This window comes from Erythranthe guttata, chromosome 11, assembly GCF_056151865.1.
Source record: "Erythranthe guttata isolate IM_541 chromosome 11, IM_541, whole genome shotgun sequence".
Classification (NCBI taxonomy): Eukaryota; Viridiplantae; Streptophyta; class Magnoliopsida; order Lamiales; family Phrymaceae; genus Erythranthe; species Erythranthe guttata.
The window spans coordinates 4,205,524-4,228,339 of record NC_142543.1 but is presented as its reverse complement, the minus strand read 5'-3'; the positions used below and the strand labels follow the sequence as shown (position 1 = coordinate 4,228,339).

Here is a 22,816-nt window from a genome sequence, read left to right as displayed (position 1 = left end):
GCATCGACCACGTGCGCGTCAGCGCACCGCCCAACCTCTTCCGCGCGTTCTCCCACGCACGACGCGCGCGCGCGTTCAACTACCCCTTGCTCCGACGCGCGCGCGCGTACCTCGGTCCCCGTGCCAGACGCGCGCGCGCGTCCCTCGAAATCTGTCCCGGACGCGCGGCAAACCTTCTCTCTCCTCTTCTCGGTCGTTGTGCACAGCTCCAACTCCGACACTCGGCTCGGCTCACAGCTGCCCTCGAGGCACGAACTCTGCCCCTTACCCGGGCAGCTGGCTGCGCGGCTCGAGCCAACGCCCGCAGCCAAGCTACTTACCACCCCCTTTCTCTCTTCGATCCGTGCACCACGTACCACAGATCCGATTTCCACACCGGATATTACACGCTTCTCGCGTACCATACCCACCGTACCAAACGTTTTCTCGCCCCCTTCAACCGGTTCGCGAAGTTTAATTCTTAAAGATTTCGACTTACCCGGATTCGACATGATAAAAAATTTTCTCCGAACAAAAATCGAGAAACAAAAAATTTCTACTCTACAGATATAAAATAAAGAAAGAGAGCACAGACGAAGACCTAAAGTTAAAGATACATACCCATATTTATTACCAAGGAGATGAACTTTAATCCTTTCCACCGCAAAAGGAGTCTATTTATCTGGCTCTGGTATAATATTTAAAACCCTTAAATATATACCTCGCTGCCAAATAAATACAATTATTCCTTATTCAAATTAAGGAATTAATTCACCACCAACGGAAACAATTCACTCCACGACGCAATTAACTCTCGACACGACCCGGGTCCCTCTACACAAGTCTCCGTCTCGAATCGAGAGTTGGGGGGCTTAATGATATACCTAATTGGGCCGACCCAATGGACCCCAATTTATTTAATAATTAGGCCCAATACACGAAAGTATTCGGGCCCATTACACGAAAACCCAAGCACCTTCAAAGTAAGGCTTGGGCCCAACAAAATAAGCCCAACTCAATCAACGATATATAAATAGAAGTTTTATTCATTTGTAAAGGTACGTTCTCATTTTTTGACTATCAACCTCGAGTTTATTCTCTCTACTCTCTCTACGATCCGTACATCTGACTTGAGCGTCGGAGGGGTTTCCGCCGGATCAACCCCCGGCTTAGTTCACGTGTGCTCATTTTGTAGGGACCTCAGGAACATCGAGTTGACTAGCTACTGATCAGCTTTGCTCTCCCAGCTCGTTTTCTATACTATCCTAGGTGAGCTATATTTTAGCTTCATCACAACTGTACATAAGGATGATAAGATCCATGCAGTTTATATATAATAATGCTAGTAGAGAATTATCATGGTCATTAATTCAACAATCGGTTTTTTATTTATATATTGTGAATGGTCAAATGCTTTTCTACTTGGTTTTGGTTTTCTTTTCTCTTAATATGCTTTTCTACTTGGTTTTGGTTTTCTTTTCTCTTAATTAGTTTTTTGAATGTATTTTATGATTGTTGGACTGACATGGAGATTTGATTTCATTATAAATATAATGGGAACTCAGCCGGAAAATATGGAATAATAATCATGGGATTGGAAAAGTCAAATATTTAGGAAGTTTAATTACTAATTGGAAACAGCAAAGAAGCTTACAACAAAGTCAAAGTGCATAACGGTTGTAGCCTGTAAATTAGCTGAGCCGTCTCGACAAAAACTCGAATTCAAATTTGAAATTTTTTCGAGTTCGAGCTTTCTGACGAGTCGAGCTCGAACTCATTCTTAGTTGTTCATGAACTTGCGAGTTTTGATTTTTTATAAATATAATTAAAATTTGTGTGCTTAGTAGTTCTTTCAACACACAAAAATTCAATTTATCAATTCTTGCACAGCATATAAGTGATTCAATTCAAAGTCTAGGTATCCATGTAGACGAACCATCAAAACGATCGTACCATAATATTTCAGTAATCTATCTTGAATACACACGTTAAACGGAATAATAACGAAATAATTTATCTATACGCCGATCCGAATGAAATAAATATTATATTTTCTATATACTACTATACCATAAGCATCACCAAAGCAGTAAAAAGACTTAAAATCAAAACCCCGTCGTAAAATTTCATCCTCTCTCGATAAGAACCCGACTTCCCTCTATCGGAAACTTGAAGAATTACGTTGTCGATAACGGGCCCACACATCACCCCGGAACTCGTTCTTGTCGTGTTGAAACTGTACAACGCTATAGGAGTTTTCGTCCGTTCATCGGATTTGAATGTTATGGAGCGCTTCAAAGCCGATCCAGTTCCGTTGCTTCTCATCGTGAAGTTGTGCACGTTATAATTCCCTAGTTGCACGTGCACCGTAAGATCCCCTGCACATGAATCGTTGGCATCTCCCGTTGTGAAGGTCAAAGTGTACGTATATGTCGTTTCGAGTATTAGGTCCATGCGGACCCCGGATGGATCGCCGGTTAATAGCTCGATTGCTGCTTTGCCTCGTGGGACTTTGTAGTTTTTCGAGTCTATGTATTTTATTTTTCCAAGTATGGACCATTCTTGAAGTGGAGAGTTGAATCTATCTTGTTCTTCGTCTAGTATAATTCCCTCCGACGAGTTCTTCAAGAATCCCGGTCCGATCTCGAAACCTTCGTTTGCAATTCCATTGCCTGTACAATATATTAGCTTAGGGGAAATTAACTAATAAACTTAATTCTTCGAAAAACGAAAAACGAGAAAACGAAAACAAAATTTTATTAGTGAAAGATTAGCATATAGAAAAACTTACCATCGTACCATCTTGGCAACCAATTCTTTTTGACGGTAAATGCATCGACTAGAGGCCAACACGTGACGTTATTATTTTGCGAATGATTTGTTTTCACACTTGCGATCGTAATATCGATGGATTCGTCTCCCAATCTCCCCAAATACAGAGCATGGCTTTCCCACAAGTTTGTGGTCAAATTCCTCTCGAGAGAGAACACCTTTGATTTATCGTAATACGTTGATTTCCCGTTGATCGATACATTAACAGCCGTACGATTATTAGCGCAATCTTCGCTTTGCGGGATAAGATTGAAGCTGAGCATGTAATCCAAGACTTCACCTTTTGCTATGAGTGTTTGTTTGATTGTGCCGTTTTCACCCAACTGCACGGCGTGGGCCCCGCCGTTCCATGGAAATGACAAGTTTGCCCCTGAAGTGACGTACGAGACCGTACCGTTGAACGACCATCCCGGAATGGAATTCGCTTTGGTGAGGAGAATGAATTGGGATGTGGTTGAATTTGTCGTTATGTTGGATGGTGGGATTTCGAAATCCGGGTTCTGCAGAAAATCTGTCGAAAATTGATTTTTATTATGCATTCGAAATTAGATATATATGTGAATTAAAATGTACATACCCTGGGCATATGATAATGTCACCATGCAATACATGATGAAGAACAATAAGAGTGGGTGTAAAACATGCTCCATTGTGTGTGTGTGTTTTTTTTAATTTGGGGTGGTATTATGTATATATAAATAGATATAATTACAGTTGACTTTGAGGAAGATGAACATTGGTTTATGGGATCTTGGTCAAAGTACATCTGTACATGCACATAGTACAACTGTACAAGTTACGTGCAGTTTACATATAATTCAACTATGGATTGTGTACAAACATATGTTTTGAATATTGACGAAAACTCTAATTAATAATTGGAAACTGCAAAGAAGCTTGCCATAAGTCAACTCTAACATGGGATAAGTTATAAGATAGGAATTTAATTAAGTGGTACATGGCTAGTTGTTTATATATTTTTCTTATCTAGCAGTAAATTTTGTGTTCTATGTTATTTGAAAAGTTAGATACTGCATCTGATTATTTACATTGGGTAGATTTAAATAGTAAATCTGCATATAATTACAGATACTCATGTGTGTGTAATTAGTGGGTAGTTATTTAATCAAATATACGGTATAATTAATTTCATTCGGTGTAAATAATCAGGTGTAACATCTAACTCCCATATTATTTGTGATTTTAGAATTGCAAGGTAGAATTAAGGTTTTTCTTTGTTATATCAACTTATATGTACTAATTGTATCCTTTATAATTAAAAAGTGTTTATGTAGGAACAAAAAGTTATTTAAAAGCTTTGAGTTTGTTTTATAAGGTCATATTAAAGGCCTTTTTTTTAAAGTTTATTTAATAAACTTTCTAGTATGTGTACGAGTATCTTATTAATAAAAGTAAGGGCCCGTTTGGCTAAGCTTATTTTAAATAGCTGATAAACTTTTACGTCTGATAAGATGTTTTAAGAGCTGATAAGCTGTTACATCTTATTTTTAGGATTAATTTTTAGAGTGTTTGGATAATGAGCTTATTTCCTATTTTTACTCATTATAAGATCTTAAATAAAAAGGTGGGGTAGATGTACTTATTTTAAAATATCTTATTTGCTCTCTAACAACTTATTTTAAAAAAAATTAAGATCTTTTTTCTAAAAATTTACCAAACACTTTGGAAGAGCTTATAAACTCTAAAACATCTTATAAGCTCCTTTTAACATCTTATAAGCTTAGCCAAACACCCTCTAAGTTTGGTTCTGATAATCCTAAGAACTTTTCCTTGCTTATTTGATAGTTATAATTGTCATTTTTAATATTTTTTATTTAATACAATCAAATTTAATAAATCCGTTAAGTATTCAGACTTTTTGGCCCCAAATCTACGTATGTTTTCGCACTAAAATTTTTATTTTACTTAATATTAATTTTATGAAAAAAATATTTAATTGTTTAGAAAAACATTTGATTCTTATTTTATCAATAAAAGTAATTAAGGTTGCTCCCGATAAACTTTTGAGACTTAATGTCATCATTGATTTATAGTAAATTTGTTGGGACATGTTATGTGTATAAAGAAAAAGATTCGTCAAACTTCTACCTTAACTCAAGTATTGGTGACGAATTAGTCTGTTGTCACAATAAACAAAATGTTTAGTGAGGATAACTTCGTTACTTATGAGGTCTTTGATGCCAGTATAGCAACGAATTAGGTATACTTGTCACTAAAATTTCTAGTACCGAGCTTTAAATGACATAATAGGTAACAAAACAATACCGTCAGAAAACAATTTCTTATAGTAATAATTATATGTTAGATAAAATACCAAATTAGATTCAATTAACACGAAATGTGCAATACACATGCATCTGTCTAATTTTAATAAAACGAATAAGACTTATTTTGATTTTGACTACAAGACTACAAGTAGTTATTAAATATGACAAGACTATAATATGATATGTTTCCAACTTATCATGAGTATTTTTTTGTTTTATTATTGTCATATATATATATATATATATATATATATATATATATATATATATATATATATATATATATATATATATATATATATATATATATATATATATAAAGAAAGAGAATTGCGATGATATTTTTATTGTACTTTCAACTTTAATTACAAATTGCAAAGTAGGAGATACATTAAAATGATTTTTTTTTTTTTTTTTGTGTTGATATTGCCTTGATATTTTCATTTTTTATTTTTTGCAATATTTTAGTTTTGAAAAATATTAATATTAATAACAATAAATATTATGATATTTTTTTTTTTGAAAAAAATATTATGATATTCATAAATAAAAAAAAAAGTTCTTTTAGATTCCAAAGGCCAAATTAAAGACTCTCTATTTAAATACCAAATCTATGTATATAAATATATATAGGGGTGAAAGTTGGAACAAAATTTGCAATTTCCGCCGGTTTCGATACTAAAAGTTCTGATTTTGGAACAAATTTTTTCATTCCAATTTCGGAAAATTTTCGATGTTTTTGGATTGGAATTGGAATTATTTAATTTTTCTTTTGGAATTTCCGATCCGATATATTTTCCGAAATAAATTCTGTAAATTTCAATTTTCTCCAAAAAAAAAAAACCCAATAAATAATATATATATATATATATATATATATATATATATATATATATATATATATATATATATATATATATATAAAGAAAATTAAACACCTTAACTTAAAAACGAAAAAAAAAAATTCAAAAAAAATAAAAAAAAAATTAAAAATACTTTGCAAGTTTATAGTGCTTTCATGAGTTCTAGGGATTATACACCCACGGCGGCGCAAGGCTGAAAAAAAAACTCCGAAGAAGAATAATCGATAAACAGAGATGGAAATGGTGGTAGAGAATCATTTGTATGTTTCACCTATTTAATTTCCAATTTAGATTGAATTTTCAATCGCGCCCAGCCACAACGATGGCAGAAGCCTCCACCGGCCTGAATTCCACCGCCGCCGCATCTGACGTCATGCTCCGACCCTACGCCGGCCTCCACATCATCACTTCTGCCTCAAGGAAGAAGCCATCCACCTACCGCCCCTCCAGCTTGATGATGGACTACATCATCCACCAAACCAACGACCTCCTCGTTGACCACCCCCACTTCCGCCGCTCCTCCCCCGACTACCACCCCTACATACTCCGCCTCTACTACGGCATACTCTTCTGGATCCAATGCCTACGCGCCGCCGCCGCCGTCCAAGCCCTAAACTCCGACCAACACCAAACCCTAACCCGATTCCTCAGCGCTTTCCCGCCAGATTCCCTCACCATCTCCTCCCCACTCCTCTACTTGTTCAAAACCCTCTGCTCTTCTCCGCCGCCGCCGGAAAACCCTTCCTACGGCAAGGTTTACCCCCTCCTCCCCTCCCCACCCGGCCCCACCGCCAGAAGCGCATTCATGTCGAACTCCCCGTATCACTACATCATCCCGAATATACCTGGCATCTTAGCCCTTTTGAGCGATCTCAATTCTACGATCAACGACAGTAATAATAACCCTGTCTACCCTGGTAAGGGCAAACATGTTCCGGTTGCCGACAACCGGAACGAGCCTGTGGTGTTCGCCCACCACAGGTTTCCACCTACTGTCGATATGACCGACAAGGACCGGTGGATGCTAGCATCCTCCGGTCTTCAGTACCCTTGTGAAGCTGACGAAAAGCTTCACAAGGGCTTTGCACAGCGGTACGAAAACTTCAGTTTTCCTACCGCTGTTGCTGATGATGATGAGGATTTGTCGACTTTGGAGCGTTTCTTCTCGACGTTTGACTCTCTTTCGTGGTTCGCCCGTGTTAGAGAAGTTGCTGCTGTTGAAGCTGCGTACTTTGAAGGTTCCGGCACGTTGGCCGATTGCTCTCCTTCAGGGGGGATTGTTTCTAACCAGATAGTTGTAGCCTATCAAGGCACGAGTACACCTCCAATTGCTCCCACGCATTCCTTTGACACACGTGCACTTTTCCCATTTTCGATTAGGCTACATACTACGGTTCGATCAATTCCTGAGCTCGCAGAGGCTATGGCGGCATTTGCTCAAACCAATATCTCTATGTTTGCAACTCACCCCTGGCTTCATGCAATTGATGAAAACTCCAGAGATGGTCCATTTTGGCAAATTCGCCCGGTCGAGAAGTCATCCATTGACCAAACCTCGTACCTTTCGCTTAAAGATATCATTAGAGGTTTGATTAGGCACAAGTCTACTCTGATTTTGTGACTTCTTCTTTTGTGAACCAAAAATTGAAGATAAATGTAAATTAAGATTCAGAGAAAGTCTTCCTTTCCCTTTCGTTTCCCGCTTTCTTTTTATATTCCGAATTTTCTTGTTATCCATTCTACTTGTTTTGTTTTGTTTCTAGAAAAGCTTTTGGTTTGCGGTAGACACAAGTTAGTTGGTTATGCACAAATGACAAATCCAATAAACTAAATGCCGTGTTCCGACAAAACTCCTCCGTGTCCGTTGAAACTGTGCAAGATTTTAGAAGTTTCTTTTTTTGATGGTTCTTCAGCTTTGCATTTTATATATAAAGAGCTTGAAAGTCGATTCCGTTCCGTTGCTTCTCATGGGGAAGTGGCTCATGCTACCACTAGGCTAAAGCTTATTTAGTCCCGTGCGATTATTAGCACGATCCTCACTTTGCGGGATAAGGTTGAAGATTAGAACGTATAATCCAAGATTTCACTATTTGCTTTGAGTGTTTGGTTGATTGTGTTGTTTTCGCCCAACTGCACCACGTGGCCCCCCGCCATGCCCTGGAAATCACGAGTTAACCCCTCCGATTCGGAGTGTAATTTGCTTCAAAAATGTTATAAAATGAAATATGTACTTACCAAGTACACTTTAATTTAACCATTTTAATTTATTGGACCATCTTTGAGGAATCATTTCTTAACAAAGAAATGCATTAATCGTGCATATTGATAAAAACTCTCACCTTTACATGTGGGAATCACATACGTATATCATTTCCATTTTCTAAAATGTCCAATCTTTATGATATAATTCTTATGTGAATTATGACTTTATGGAAGGCTCTTACCTTCCTCTAGAATTGGGTGTTTTAGTCTAATAAAATATTTGATTGTGAAAAAACAAATGTTTTCAAATTAAATCATATTAGAAAAATAATAATATATAAACAATAAAGAGACGTTGATAGTGAATAGAAACATTGTGCTGTCAAAAAATATAAAATATAAATTGGTAAACGTTATAATTAACATTAAACACACACAAATCAGCAATAAGGTTTCGTGGTGTAGTTGGTTATCACGTCAGTCTAACACACTGAAGGTCTCCGGTTCGAGCCCGGGCGAAGCCATTAATCATTTAATATCTTTTGTCTTTTTTTGTTTGTTATCTTTTTAGGCTTATAAAATATTTTAAATCATAAAATCGTAACCCAAAAGTCGAAAAGATTTCGTGGTGTAGTTGGTTATCACGTCAGTCTAACACACTGAAGGTCTCCGGTTCGAACCCGGGCGAAGCCATTTTTATAAGTATGCGTAATAATGCGTTTATGGGTTTTCTATCAAATCCTTTTTAGATTTCTTTGATCTCTTTTGGGCCTAATAGGAAAAAAAAAAAAAAAAAAGATATATCAAATAAACAATACTCATATTCTATTTTAATGATACCCATATTATAGACAAAAAATAATATATATCAAATAACAATACTCATATTCTATTTTAATGATACCCATATTATAGACAAAAAAGAATTAAAAAATAAATTGAATAATAGGATATGATTGATACAATATAGGAGTTCTCAGTAGAAGGGTTTAATTAGAACTTTGACCACCATAAATTCGTTGCAATGTGAACTTAAATTTTTGTGGTTTCGAGGTCAGTGCCTGATCGCGATCTGGGTCCTGGTATAAATAATCAGGTGTAGCATCTATTTTTTCGAATATTTTATCAACAAACGAGTTTGAACATGGAGATTTGATTTTATTATAATGAAACTCAACTGGAGAATAGCGAATAATAATGGGGCATAGTCAAATATATATTGAGGAAAAAGCCTGATTAATAATTCGAACCTGCAGAGAAGCTTACCACAAGTCAACTCTAACGTGAGATGAATTCTAAGATAAGAATTATAATTAAGTTGCATTAGTCTATGGATATTTGTTTAGATATTTCCTTAAGTAGGATTTACTCTTTCTTTTATACACGATGTGCCTGGGAAATTAGATGCTACACTTGTATATCTATACTGAGTGAATTTCAAATCGTTGATTTACACATAAGCGCACACACGCACGTTTATGTGTGCTTAGATGATTACTAATCAGATTTACGATTAAAATCCCCTCAATATAAATAATCAGATGTAGCATCTAACTCCCCAAAATATTCGGACAGAATATCGAAAACCTAGTTCACCAAACAAAAAAAAATCATTTGACCACTAATATATATATATAATATATAGAATCCGTAGATGAATAATCATTATAACATCTTACCTTTCTCAAAGTCAACTATAAATTATCTCTACATAACACCACCCCATTAAAAACACAAACACACATCAAACACAAACACAAAGAGAATGGAGCATGTAATCCAGCCACTCATATTGTTTTTCACGTGCATGATGACAATATCATATGCGGAAGGTATATATATATATATATATATATATATATATATATATATATATATATATATATATATATATATATATATATATGTGTGTGTGTGTGTGTGTGTGCGCGCGACTCAATTCACAATTCCATCTTGATGAACATATTTATAATTTTTTTTTTTTTAAATCAAACAGATTTTCTGCAGAACCCGGATTTCGAAATCCCTCCATCGAACATAACAACGAATTCCCAATACATTCTCCTCACCAAAGCGAATTCCATTCCGGGATGGTCGTTCAACGGTACAGTCTCGTACGTCACTTCGGGGGCAAATTTGTCATTTCCAAGGAGCGGTGGGGCCCACGCTTTGCAGTTAGGGGAAAACGGCGCAATCAATCAAACATTTAGAGCAAATACAGATGAAACCTATAATTACGTTGTCAGCTTCAATCTTATCCCACAAAGCGAGGGTTGTGCTAACAATCGTACGACTGTTAATGTAACTCTTTGCGAGAATCCGTTCCGCTATAGATCGATGGCGTTTTCTCTCCGGAGGAATTTAACTGCAAATTTGTGGGAGAGCCATGCTTTCTTCTTGGGTAGATTGGGAGTCGACGAATCTGTCGATATTCGAATCGCAAGTGTGAAAGCTAAAAATTCAAAAGATGGTAACAATGTCACATGTTGGCCTATGGTGGATGCATTTAATGTCAAAATGAATCCATTGCCTGGGTGGTACAGTGGTATGTTGTTATAAATGAAAAAAATAATATTAAATGATATTTTTTTTACTAGCTAACAGTTTAATTTTTTTGTTGAGGTGGTCATTCAACAATTATATATATGCTACCTTTGACCAGAGATTAAATAATTTGTTATAAAAAACAATTTGCAAAAAAATAATTTTTATCTTCTGATATGGTAAAATTCTCTCCTTTTACGTACGTATCCGGATACATCCATCACTAGTAGAAAAATGGTTTTTTATTATGAATTTTTTGATAGGGTAAAAAATCTTAACAAAAGGTACGTTTTACTACAGGACAAATTTTTAGTCGTAGTAAATGCTAGGATTTACCGCAACAAAAAATATTTGCTACGGCTAGTCATGCATGTACATGCTACGGAGCAAATTTGTAGCAAATGTGTAGTAAAAGCCTTTTTACGACGAATTTTGTACATTTTCCTACGAATAATGGTCTTAGTAAAAAGTCATTTTTCTACTAGTCAATTACTTTTCTACGTCAACTTTTCGTATTCACAGTTCGTGCATAATGATCACAATTTATGTTTTATGTCTAATATTGTGCAGGCAACGCACTAGCAAATGGAGATTTTGAGGTTGGACCGGGTTTTTTCAAGAACTCGTCAGAGGGAATTCTACTAGACGAAGAAGAAGATATATTCGAGTCTCCACTCCAAGAATGGGCTATTTCCGGAACTGTGAAATACATAGACTCAAAACACTACAAAGTCCCTCAAGGCGAAGCAGCTATTGAACTATTATCCGGTGATTCGAGGAGTGATCCGGGGGTCCGCATAGACCTAAACCTCAACACGAACTACACATACACTTTGAACTTCACAATGGGAGATGCAAACAATTCATGTGTAGGGGATTTTACGGTGTACGTGCAAGTAGGGAATAACATTCACAACTTCACAATGAGAAGCAACGGAACTGGATCGGCTTCCGAGCGCTCCATAACATTCAAATCTGAATTTCCATCGTTAATAAAAACTCCTATAATCTTGTACAGTGTTAGAGAGTCAAGAACGAGCTACGGAGTGCTATGTGGGCCCGTTATCGACAACATGATTCTTGAAGGCTCTGATGAAAGGAAAATCGGTTCTTATGGGTGGAGGATAAAAATACACGACGGGGTTTCGATTTTTAGCATGTTTACTGCTTTGGTCATGCTTATGGTGTAGTATATATGACTGTACCATATTTAAATAATCAGTTGTAGCATCTAACTCCACAATGAAATGTATACCCGTATGTAAAATAAATTTGGACAAATTCCACTTGCCCTCTTCTACTCTAAATATTTTGTGAATCAAATACTATTATTAAATTTAATTTTTTTAAACCCTATTATTATATTTAATGTTTTTTGTTTTTTTTTAATATATTTTGAAATAGAATTGGTAATTGCCAAAAGACCCTTTTCAGAATACAAGAAAGGGATCACCCATGGGCCTTTTCAGGAAGGCTTGAGTTGGGTTTTAGCTTTAAATAGGCCTATTTGGGCTTGGGGCCGAAGATCAACTAAGTACATCAATTACGAAGACAATGTTTGGAACCATTTCTATTTTGTTTTCATTATTTCCCCAAAACAAAATTGGATTTATTAAACTTTTCAAATTATTTTCTCAAAATAATTTTAAAAGTTTATTTCTCTTTTAAATATGATGTGACTGCTACAGTAAAATGATTTGACTGCTACAGTAAAATATGTCTTCACTAAAAAACAGATAAACATCACTTCGTCTTTCAATTTTTTTCTTATAAATTACTTTTTTCTAACACCTTTAGACATGATTTGACTCCTACAGTGTATATTGTCTCATTCCAACATATACGCAAACATTACTTTCATTCTCAAATTCTTCCCCCAAAACATATTTCCTCAAAATGAAATCAAAATAAGTTCCAAAACGCTTCCAAACATTGTTTGTCGTCAAAAAAAGAGAATCCCTGATCGGGCAGCCGAGTAGAAAACTTTTTACTCTCGGTCCCGACACTATTTTTAATTTTTCAAATCGATTTCCATGAAAGATTTTAGGAAGATTTTTAGGTTGTTTTCACATAGAATAATCTAGATTTTATTAGAGAATTAGAAAAAAGCGCGCCAACCACAAATGGTGTGCAAATTTAATGATGAGTCATAATCATGATTAAAGCTATACAACGTATGATTAATCAATATGATAATGATTAATTAATCTTTGATTAAGTGCGTTTATTTACCTAATACAAATATACAATTAAATAATATTATCTTGATTATTTAATTTTATTTAATTTAATACCTTGGCTTGGAGATCATTCATTACTTTGGTAGCATCAGATTGGACGAGTTGAATTTTGTGAGTCATGTTTGTCTTCTGAATGAATGGGGCAATCCAGTCTCATATGCTTCTTTATTTGGATCAATAGCTATTATCTGAAAATATAAATAATTTAATTAATTAATTTTAACTATAATTTTAATTTTGATCCGCCATCACCGGAGACCGCTGGTCAGCCGCCGTTGACTCTTTTTTTTTTTTGAAATTTTTTTTTTTGAATTTTTTTTCAGTAGGTCAACCGCAGTTAACCGATGGGTCTCCGACGTTAACTTTTTTTTTTGTTAATTTTTGATATTTTACTTAATATTACTGTCTTGGCTGCTAAATTATTGTCTCCAGCAGTTATTTAACCGTCGGAGACAGTAATTTAACTGTTAATTGACTTTTTTTTTTTAATATTTTAATTAATATTGCTGTCTTGGCTGCTAAATTATTATCTCCTGCAGTTATTTAACTGTCGGAGACAGTAATTTAACTGTTAATTTATTTTCTTTTTCTTAAAAAAAATATTTTAATTAATATTACTGTCTTGGCTGCTAACTTACTGTCTCCAGCTGTTATTTAACTGTGGGAGACAATAATTTAACTGTTAATTGATTTTTTTTAATTTTTTTTGTAACTTTGTTTTTTCTTAAAAAAATTATTTTAATTAATATTACTTTATTTGCTGCTAAATTATTTCATCTATTGAAAAGGTTTCGTCATATAGTTGGTAATCACATCAGCCTAACACACTGAAGGTCTTCGATTCGAGCCCGGGCGAAGCCATTATACAGTAAATTTTAGTTATTTAATTGGGCAAATTACGGCCACCCCCTAAGCTATGGTGAAATTACGAAAACCTCCCTCCTGTTTGGGTAATTACAGCTACCCCCCTCAACTATGTATTTATCTTACGAAAAGACCCCTCAAGAGGTAAATTTAGGGATGTTAATTCAGTAAAACCGAACCAAAATTTCGGTACGCCAACATTTCATACCGTTTACCGAACTAAATATACGATTTGGTTCGGTAAATAACCGAATTACATAAATTTTACGTAAAAATATTTAAAAGGAGGGGGGTGACTGTAATTACCCAAACAAGAGAGGTTTTTTCGTAATTTGACCATACCTCAGGGGTGGCCGTAATTTGCCCTATTTAATTAGTACCTTTCTTCTTTATTTTTTGTGAAATTCTTTTCGATTTGTGTCATTATCTTTTTAGGCTTACAATAAAATGTAAATCAGGTAACCTTCACTTTGTCTACCGAAAAGGTTTCGTGGTGTAGTTGGTTATCACGTCAGTCTAACACACTGAAGGTCTCCGGTTCGAAACCGGGCGAAGCCATTTTTATAAGTATGCGTAATAATGCGTTTATGGGTTTTCTATCAAATCCTTTTTGGATTTCTTTGATCTCTTTTGGGCCTAATAGGAAAAAAAAAAAAAGATATATCAAATAAACAATACTCATATTCTATTTTAATGATATCCATATTATAGACAAAAAAGAAATAAAAAATAATATATATCAAATAACAATACTCATATTCTATTTTAATGATACCCATATTATAGACAAAAAAGAATTAAAAAATAAATTGACACTACTAGAAAAACGATCTATCATGACGGTCTAAAGCATCACCATAGATGGCTATTGTGACGCTTTACCTGTTGTGACGCCTCAATAAAGCGTCACATAGGTGGCCGTGGTAATATGTTATTGTGACGGCTTAAAAGCGTCCTAACAAAACTTATTTAATGACATCCTAGTTCGTCTCCAAATGATTGTTTTGTGACGCTTTCTGGTGTCACATTAACGAATTCCAACCAGTTTAATCCTCTCTTTATGAGACACTCTAAAGCGTCTCATAACATTTCTCCAATTTCTTATTACACTGGCTCAAAACTTAATCTAATGAACAAAAAATTAAAATTAAAATAACAGTATGAACATAAAAATAAAATAAAAATAACAGTACAAGTATCCATTTTATTTTCTCCACAAACAAAAATAACAACACAAGTAAAACAAATATTATAATTTCAAAAATACCAACATTCATCCATCATAACTCTATTTCAATACCTCAAAACAACTAAAGTCAAATGTCAATAGCATTCTAAAATTTACAAAGCAGCCCACAAATCAATACTATCTAAAGTGCAGTATCAAAACAACATCTTAGAATGCATGCACCAGAACTAGGAAGTTGCTTCGCATAGAAGTAAAAACTCTTTAGCCTCTTCGTCTATGATAACCTATTAACAAAATCAAATAGAGGAAGGAAAAATATTAAAATCAACTATTAGATCAAAAAATGGAATGGACAATGAAGCTTGCTAGAATTATAATAAAAATAGAAGAATAAACTAAAAATTTTAAATCATACCAATATGTCGACAACTCGCTGCAGCTTATGAAAAAATTCCACACTCCTTTAACTCATTAAACGCACCTGCTCGTCATGTATTTAGTAGGGGAATGCTCTAATTAAAAAAATAATTGACATAAGGAAGATAGATTAATCATTAAAAAAATATATAAAATGTGAAATTTAAAAGTACTGCTATATATCCTAACAGGTTTCATTTTTTTGCAGAAATAACAATCCACTACTTAAATTGTAATTATCAATTGATCACAGATCTAGTACATCTTCAAACACTTTCAACTTTTTTAAGGAATGAATAAAATTATTTCACCTACTTACCATACATTTTTATTTGTGGCATAACTTTTTTCTCTAGTTTAATTTAATTTGCCAAGTACCTTATTCTGTAATTCTGCATTCTCTTGCTGAACAAGGTTTCGTGGTGTAGTTGGTTATCACGTCAGTCTAACACACTGAAGGTCTCCGGTTCGAGCCCGGGCGAAGCCAATTTTCTATGTATGCGTCTAAATAATTTTGTACATGGGCCTAATATATAATTAAAATCCACCTGATATAAATAACTAGGTGTGACACGATGCTTTTTCGAATATTCTATCAGCTAACGAGTTTGAACATAGAAATTTGATTTTATTATAATAAAACTCAACTGGAGAATATGAAATACTAATCGGGCACAGTCAAATATATATTGAGGAAAAAGCCTGATTAATAATTCCAAACTGCAGAGAAGCTTATAGCCCAAGTCAACTCTAACGTGAGATCAATTCTAAGTTGGAACTATAATTAAGTTGTATTAGTCAATGGATATTTGTTTAGATGATTTACTCTTTTTTTTGTTGCACGATGTGCTCGGGAAATTATATGCTGCACTTGACTTTTTATACTGAGTGAATTACAATCGATGATTTACACATAAGCGCATACACCCGTAGTCATATAATCAGATTTACGATTGATGCATACACCCGTAGTCATATAATCAGATTTACGATTGATATCAACTCAATGTAAATAACCAGATGTAACATCTAACTCCCCAAAATATTTGAACATAATATCGAAAACCAAGTCAACCAAGCAAAAAAAATCATTTGACCACTAAGTGTGTGTGTATATATATATATATATATATATATATATATATATATATATATATATATATATATATATATATATATATATATAATCCGTAGATGAATAATCGTTATAACATCTTACCTTTCTCAAAGTCAATTATAATTTTTTTTTTTGATAACTATAAATTATCTCTAGTTCCTACATAACACCACCCCATTAAACACACACACACACAAACACAAAAAGAATGGAGCAAGTAGTCTGGCCAATGTTATTGTTTTTCACGTGCATGATGATAATATCATATGCGCAAGGTATATATATGTTTCTATACATGTATGTATATATATAGATGTGTGTGACTCAATTCACATTCCTATCTTGATTAGCATGTATATAACTTTTTTTTTTTTAAAATTAAACAGATTTTCTGCAGAACCCGGATTTTCTGCAGAACCCGGATTTTGAAATCCCTCCATTCAACATAACGGCAAATTCAACTACATCCCAATTCATTCTCCTCACCGAAGCGAATTCCATTCCGGGGTGGTCATTCAACGGTACCGTCTCGTACGTCACTTCAGGGGCAAACTTGTCATTTCCAGGGAGCAGCGGGGGCCACGCTTTGCAGTTGGGCGAGAACGGCGCAATCAAACAGACATTCAGTAGAGCAAATACAACAAATACAGCTAATGCAAATGAAACCTATGAATATGTTGTCAGTTTCAATCTTATCCCACAAAGCGAGGATTGTGCTAACAATCGTACGACTGTTAATGTAACTCTTCGCGAGAATCCATTCCGCAATAGATCGATGGCGTTTTCTCTCCAAAGGAATTTGACTAGAAATTTGTGGGAGAGCCATGCTTTCTTCTTGGCTAAATTGGGAGTCAACGATTCTGTCGATATTCAAATCTCAAGTGTTAAAGCTAAAAATACAAAAGATGGTAACAATGTCACATGTTGGCCTGTGGTGGATGCATTTAATGTCAAAACGAATCCGTCGTGGAGGCGGTATATGGGTATGTTGTTATTATTTGAGATATTAATATTAAATGATATATTTCACTGACAAATTAAATTTTTGGTTGAGGTGGTCGTTCAACAGTTATATGCTATATTTGACCGGATAAAATATATTTAAAAACAAAAAAAAAAAAAATTGCAAAATTCTCTCCTCTTACGTACCCCGATATATAAATTACTGTTTTTACGTCAACTTTTCGTATTCATAGTTAGTGCGTAACGATCGCAATTTGTGTTTTATGTCTAATATTGTGCAGACAACGCACTAGCAAATGGAAATTTTGAGGTTGGACCGGGTTTTATGAAGAACTCGTCAGAGGGAATTCTTCTAGACGAAGAACGAGATAGATGGTCTCCACTCCAAGAATGGGCTATATACGGAATTGTAAAATACATAGACTCAAACAACTACAAAGTCCCTGAAGGCAAAGCAGCTATCGAACTATTATCCGGGAAGTCGGGGGTCCACAAGAACTTGTACATAGAACCGAAGTACACATACACTTTGAACTTCACAATGGGAGATGCAAACAATTCATGTGTAGGAAATTTTACGGTGTACGTGCAAGTAGGGAATAACACACACAACTTCACGATGACAAGCAACGGAACTGGATCGGCTTTCGAGCGCTTCTTAACATTCAAATCTCAATTTCGATCGTTAACAACTATTCCTATAGGCTTGTACAGTTTCAACGAGACAAGAACGGGTACCGGAGTGCTGTGTGGGCCCGTTATCGACAACGTAATTATTCGTCGAGACTCTGATGAAAGGAACTCTGATGGAAGGAAGATAGGTTCTCATGGGATTTTGATTTTAGCATGTTTACTGATTTGGGCATGCTTATGATATATGCAGAATGAAATTTATACCCGCTGTAAAATAAATTTGGACAAATTCGACTTTACCTCTTCATACTCTAAGGTGGTGTTTGTAAACGCTTTTCTAAAGTGATTATAATTTTTTTTGGTTCAAAATCAGTGTTTTTTTAAACATTAAAAAACTCATAATCACTTAAACGTTTGCAAACACCACATAAACGTTTGCAAACACCACATAAGTAGTGTATCAATCAAATCCTATTATTTAATCTAATGTTTTTTTTAATATATTTAATATATAACTGGAAATTGCAAAAAGGACCCTTTTTTCTTTTGATTCTCCAAAGGACCCCTTTTCAGAATACAAGAAAGGCATTTCCCATGGGCCTTTTTAGGAAGGCTTGAGTTGGGCTTAATTGGGCTTGCGCCAAAGATCAACTAAGTACATCAATTACGAAATGTTTGTCGTCGAAAAAGAAAATCCCCGATCGAGCAGCCGAATAAAAAACCTTTTATTCTCGGTCTCGACCCTATTTTAATTTTCTTAATTGATATATATATACATATATATATATATATATATATATATATATATACATATATATATATATATATATATATATACATATATATATATATATATATATATATATACATATATATATATATATATATATAATTTAGCACTGTGGGGTCCGATTAAAAAATATTATTTAAGCGACATAATAATTACTTGAGGACTCTAATGTATATATTCCAAAAAAAAAAAAAAAAAAAGAAAGAACAACACTTCAAATAAGAGGACTTCAGTATTAATATAACAAAGAACAAGATACAATTTCACTTGAAATCATTAAAGTATAGAAATAAAAACAACACCAACAATTTATAGAGATACAAATAACAAGGAGAAAAACGGAAATACAGTTTTGCCCTCACTTATGATGCTTGAACAAAATTATATATAATTATATATATGGAATAACACATATAGTATTTTATTAATAATTATAGAAGATTAAAAATATTGGATAGGCTTATTGGAGACGCTTGCAAAGAGTGAGCCCATCTCCGATAGAGAGATGAGCTAACTCGATACGAGAATCGCTGGCTAAAAACGAGTTCAATTTAATGATGTGTCCTCTGCAACCCCTCAAGTAGTCTTGCATCTCGTCCTCGTCCGATGCCGCCACCGTACCGGACCAAAGCGTGTTGTCGTAGGCTATAATTCCTCCGACCTTAACTAATTTCAAGAGTTGCTCGTGGTAGTTTATGTAGTTCTCCTTGTCAGCATCCACGAACGCAAAATCGAATGTCCCTTCTTCACCCTAAATTTCATAGTAATAGTATTTTAAAAAAACCCGATTTTTTTTTTTTCAAAAGCACGCTTACTATATATATAATTTTGTTTTTTTAATTTTAAATAAAATACTTTTTTTGGCATCACCGGCCAACCACAAATGGTGTGCAAATGTAATGATGAGTCATAATCATGATTTGTAAATCTATACAACTTATGATTGATCAATATGATAATGATTAATTATTCTTTGATTAAGTGCCTTTATTTACCTAATACAAATATAGAATTAAATAATATTATCTTGATTATTTAATTTAATTTAATTTAATTTAATTTAATACCTTAGCTTGGAGATCATTCATAACTTTGGTAGCATCAGATTGGATGAATTGAATTTTGTGAGTCATGTTTGCCTTCTGAATGAATGGCAATCCAGTCTCATATGCTTCTCTATCTGGATCAATAGCTATTATCTGAAAATATAAATTAATTAATTATGAAATTTTAATTGAACCCATTATCGAATTTTATTTAAATAAATGTTCCCAAAAAAAAATTCGAATTTTTTTTATGTACCTTGCCATCGTCGGGGAGAGCGAGAGCAGTCGAAAGAAGCGAGTAGCCCGTAAAAACTCCAACTTCTATCGTCTTTTTCGCGTTCATGATTTTCAAAAACATCGAAAGAAATTGGCCCTCGTCAGCTGGCACATTCATCAAGCTCCTGTTCATATTAAATTTTAATTTAAAATTTCCAATCAATTACAATATATTCGAGAAAAATGAAAAAAATGTTATATATATCGAAATGATCGAACGTACCAAAATTGATATTTGTCGACGGTAGCATTCCTGAGTTCTTTGAGTTGTTCATGCTCTCGGGGATAGGCACTTGTTTCCAATATGTACTACATTAGAATCGAAGGGTACAAACATTAATCGAAGATGAAAATTAATGACGCGAGCAAAGATATATAATAAATTGATAAAAATGCAATTAATAGTGTACTTTTTTTTTTTAGTAATTTAGGAAGAAGCACAAATAATGAAGATATTCTCTCCTAGGTACTATTTCTAAAGTCATTGTAAATAAGACTTATAATAGTAATTACATTAAAAACCAATCATTTAAAAAACTTATCGAATATTTGAAATATATATATATATAAATATTCGAGTTTTGTTCGACTAAATTACGAGAGTACCTTAGCGAGTTTATCGCTTTGCAAAATGGTGCCGAAGAATTTCTCTTTCATTGTTGTAGGGGAGAGAGAGAGAGGGAGGGAGGTAGGTGGTGTTGATTTTCTTTTGAGTTAGAAATTGTGAAAGAATTAAGTCAATTTATAGAGGACCATTTGGGGTTGCCACGCGTGAAAGCTTCAATGTGAAAAATGTAGGCCATGTTTGGTAACGTTTTTAAATTCTTTTCACACTTTCCCCAAAAATGAAAATTATCTTTCTACATTATTTCCAAAAACTTTCCCCAAAACAAATTTAAATATTTCTCTCTCTAACAAACATGATTTGACCGCTACAGTGAAAATTGTCTTCACTAAAATACAAAATCAAATCACTTTATCTTTTAAATTCTTCTTCCAAAATACCTTTTCCCAACACCTTTCAGACATGATTTGACTTGCTACAATACAAATTATCTCCTCTCAAAACACAAACAAACTTTATTTTATTTCTAAATTTTTCTCTCAAAATACCTTTCTCCAGAATAAAATGGAAACGGAAGCTCAAAAGCTTACCAAACATAGCCTACTCACACCCAACTAACCAAAACCCACATTCAATTAATTAATTAAATTAATTATTAGGCCGAATGGCAAAAATGTTCATCACATGAGACTTAAATGCACATCGGTTCAAAAAAAAAAAACAGTATCTCAGTTAAATCTATCCCTATGTCTTTAGTCTAAAATACCCTTCATAATATAATTCTTATCAATTTAATATTACACATTGACCTCGGATTTAAACAAATATATCACATTAACCCCCCTTTTTTTTCAGAAAATAATTTTTTTTCTGAATTTTTTTTTTCCGGCCAAATTCCGGCGTTGACTTTTTTTTGTCGATTCTTTTTTAGAAAAAAATATTTTAATTAATATTACTGTCTTGGCTACTAAATTACTATTTCAGACAGTAATATTACTGTTTGGGACAGTAATATTATGAATATTATTTTCCCGAAGACTAATATTATTAATATTATTGTCTAAGACAGTTAAATAGTAATTTAACTGTATAATTTGGAAATGAGGAAATTTTACAAAATAATCCCAATGAATTTAACGTACTTTATTGAGAATAGTAATCTGATATTTATTAACATTGAAACTTGAAATTCTATATTTATAATGGAGAGAGAAAAAAAAAGAAAACAAAAATCACAATTAAATTAAAGGGGAAATATGCAATGCACCCCTTATTTAGAAAATATTTTGAACTAAACCCAATTGACTTTAAAGACTTTTCCCATAACCCACATTCCAATCTAAATTAGTGAGACCCCCCTTACCAGCCATGATAAGACTAAAGTGCCCTTATGTGTTAGGGTTTTAATATAATACAATTTTATTTCTCCCTCAATTTCATTCTCTCGGTTCTCGCCTCTCTCTCTTTCATTCTCTCGCTATTTCTCTCTGTTACAGCTTTTTTTTTTTCCTTCTTCTTCACATCTGTAGACCGCCGCCGCCGGAGTCACCCTTCAAACGCCGCCGCCGAAACCCGTTGCAGGAGGCCCTTCTCCGCCGATGTTGGAGATCGTCTCCCCCCTCGTCGAACACCACCACATCGACGCCTGGTACAATTGGCGGCGGCGCCTCCCCCACCTTGTCGCTGCCTCCGTCGGATTTCTATATGGAGATTTCCCTTCTCTCAACGCGGAATACCAATATATACTATATTAATTGGTAAATTTTATTTTTTATTTTTCTCGAATTAATTGTCGAACTAGCAATAGAATATGTCATGGATCTGGATTTTTAGTTCTATTATTTGTTTGTTATGAACGAATACATTGATTTTCAATTATTCTTGATTATATTATTTTTTGTGTTATTCTACATATCCTGAATGTTTAGATCTGGAAAATCTATTGAAATACGAGATTAGTCGGTTGTGGTGCAATGTATTTTACAGAGTAGTCACGTTTGACAGAGTA

General features: G+C 34.0%; 5 protein-coding genes and 4 non-coding genes across 9 annotated transcripts; 7 read left to right on the top strand and 2 right to left on the bottom strand.

Annotated features, from left to right (window-relative positions):
* Positions 1–1,912: 1,912 nt before the first annotated feature.
* On the bottom strand, positions 1,913–3,488 carry LOC105970835 (protein TEEBE). Its single transcript, XM_012995659.2, has 3 exons — positions 3,389–3,488; positions 2,771–3,322; positions 1,913–2,651 (listed from the first exon to the last, which is right to left on the bottom strand). The coding sequence occupies exons 1-3, from the start codon at positions 3,459–3,461 to the stop codon at positions 2,044–2,046; spliced, it is 1,233 nt and encodes a 410-aa protein (XP_012851113.2). The 5' UTR covers positions 3,462–3,488; the 3' UTR covers positions 1,913–2,043.
* Positions 3,489–6,100: 2,612 nt separating this feature from the next.
* Positions 6,101–7,655, top strand: ILR2 (iaa-leucine resistant 2). The gene has a single exon (XM_012995701.2). It carries the CDS (start codon positions 6,225–6,227, stop codon positions 7,581–7,583), a length of 1,359 nt encoding a protein of 452 aa, XP_012851155.2. The 5' UTR covers positions 6,101–6,224; the 3' UTR covers positions 7,584–7,655.
* A 959-nt stretch (positions 7,656–8,614) lies between these two features.
* On the top strand, positions 8,615–8,688 carry TRNAV-AAC (transfer RNA valine (anticodon AAC)). Its single transcript has one exon. It is a non-coding gene; the product is annotated as a tRNA-Val (tRNA).
* A 95-nt stretch (positions 8,689–8,783) lies between these two features.
* TRNAV-AAC (transfer RNA valine (anticodon AAC)) lies at positions 8,784–8,857 on the top strand. The gene has a single exon. It is a non-coding gene; the product is annotated as a tRNA-Val (tRNA).
* A 1,002-nt stretch (positions 8,858–9,859) lies between these two features.
* Positions 9,860–12,031, top strand: LOC105970836 (BIIDXI-like protein At5g11420). Its single transcript, XM_012995660.2, has 3 exons — positions 9,860–9,996; positions 10,161–10,709; positions 11,279–12,031. Exons 1-3 carry the CDS (start codon positions 9,930–9,932, stop codon positions 11,896–11,898), a joined length of 1,236 nt encoding a protein of 411 aa, XP_012851114.2. The 5' UTR covers positions 9,860–9,929; the 3' UTR covers positions 11,899–12,031.
* Positions 12,032–14,296: 2,265 nt separating this feature from the next.
* TRNAV-AAC (transfer RNA valine (anticodon AAC)) lies at positions 14,297–14,370 on the top strand. The gene has a single exon. It is a non-coding gene; the product is annotated as a tRNA-Val (tRNA).
* A 1,461-nt stretch (positions 14,371–15,831) lies between these two features.
* On the top strand, positions 15,832–15,905 carry TRNAV-AAC (transfer RNA valine (anticodon AAC)). Its single transcript has one exon. It is a non-coding gene; the product is annotated as a tRNA-Val (tRNA).
* An 838-nt stretch (positions 15,906–16,743) lies between these two features.
* LOC105970837 (protein BIIDXI) lies at positions 16,744–18,372 on the top strand. Its single transcript, XM_012995661.2, has 3 exons — positions 16,744–16,810; positions 16,922–17,518; positions 17,780–18,372. The coding sequence occupies exons 1-3, from the start codon at positions 16,744–16,746 to the stop codon at positions 18,370–18,372; spliced, it is 1,257 nt and encodes a 418-aa protein (XP_012851115.2).
* A 762-nt stretch (positions 18,373–19,134) lies between these two features.
* LOC105970959 (flavonoid 3',5'-methyltransferase) lies at positions 19,135–20,953 on the bottom strand. The gene is made up of 5 exons (XM_012995800.2): positions 20,850–20,953; positions 20,467–20,552; positions 20,224–20,368; positions 19,989–20,120; positions 19,135–19,672 (listed from the first exon to the last, which is right to left on the bottom strand). Exons 1-5 carry the CDS (start codon positions 20,898–20,900, stop codon positions 19,382–19,384), a joined length of 705 nt encoding a protein of 234 aa, XP_012851254.2. The 5' UTR covers positions 20,901–20,953; the 3' UTR covers positions 19,135–19,381.
* Positions 20,954–22,816: the final 1,863 nt, after the last annotated feature.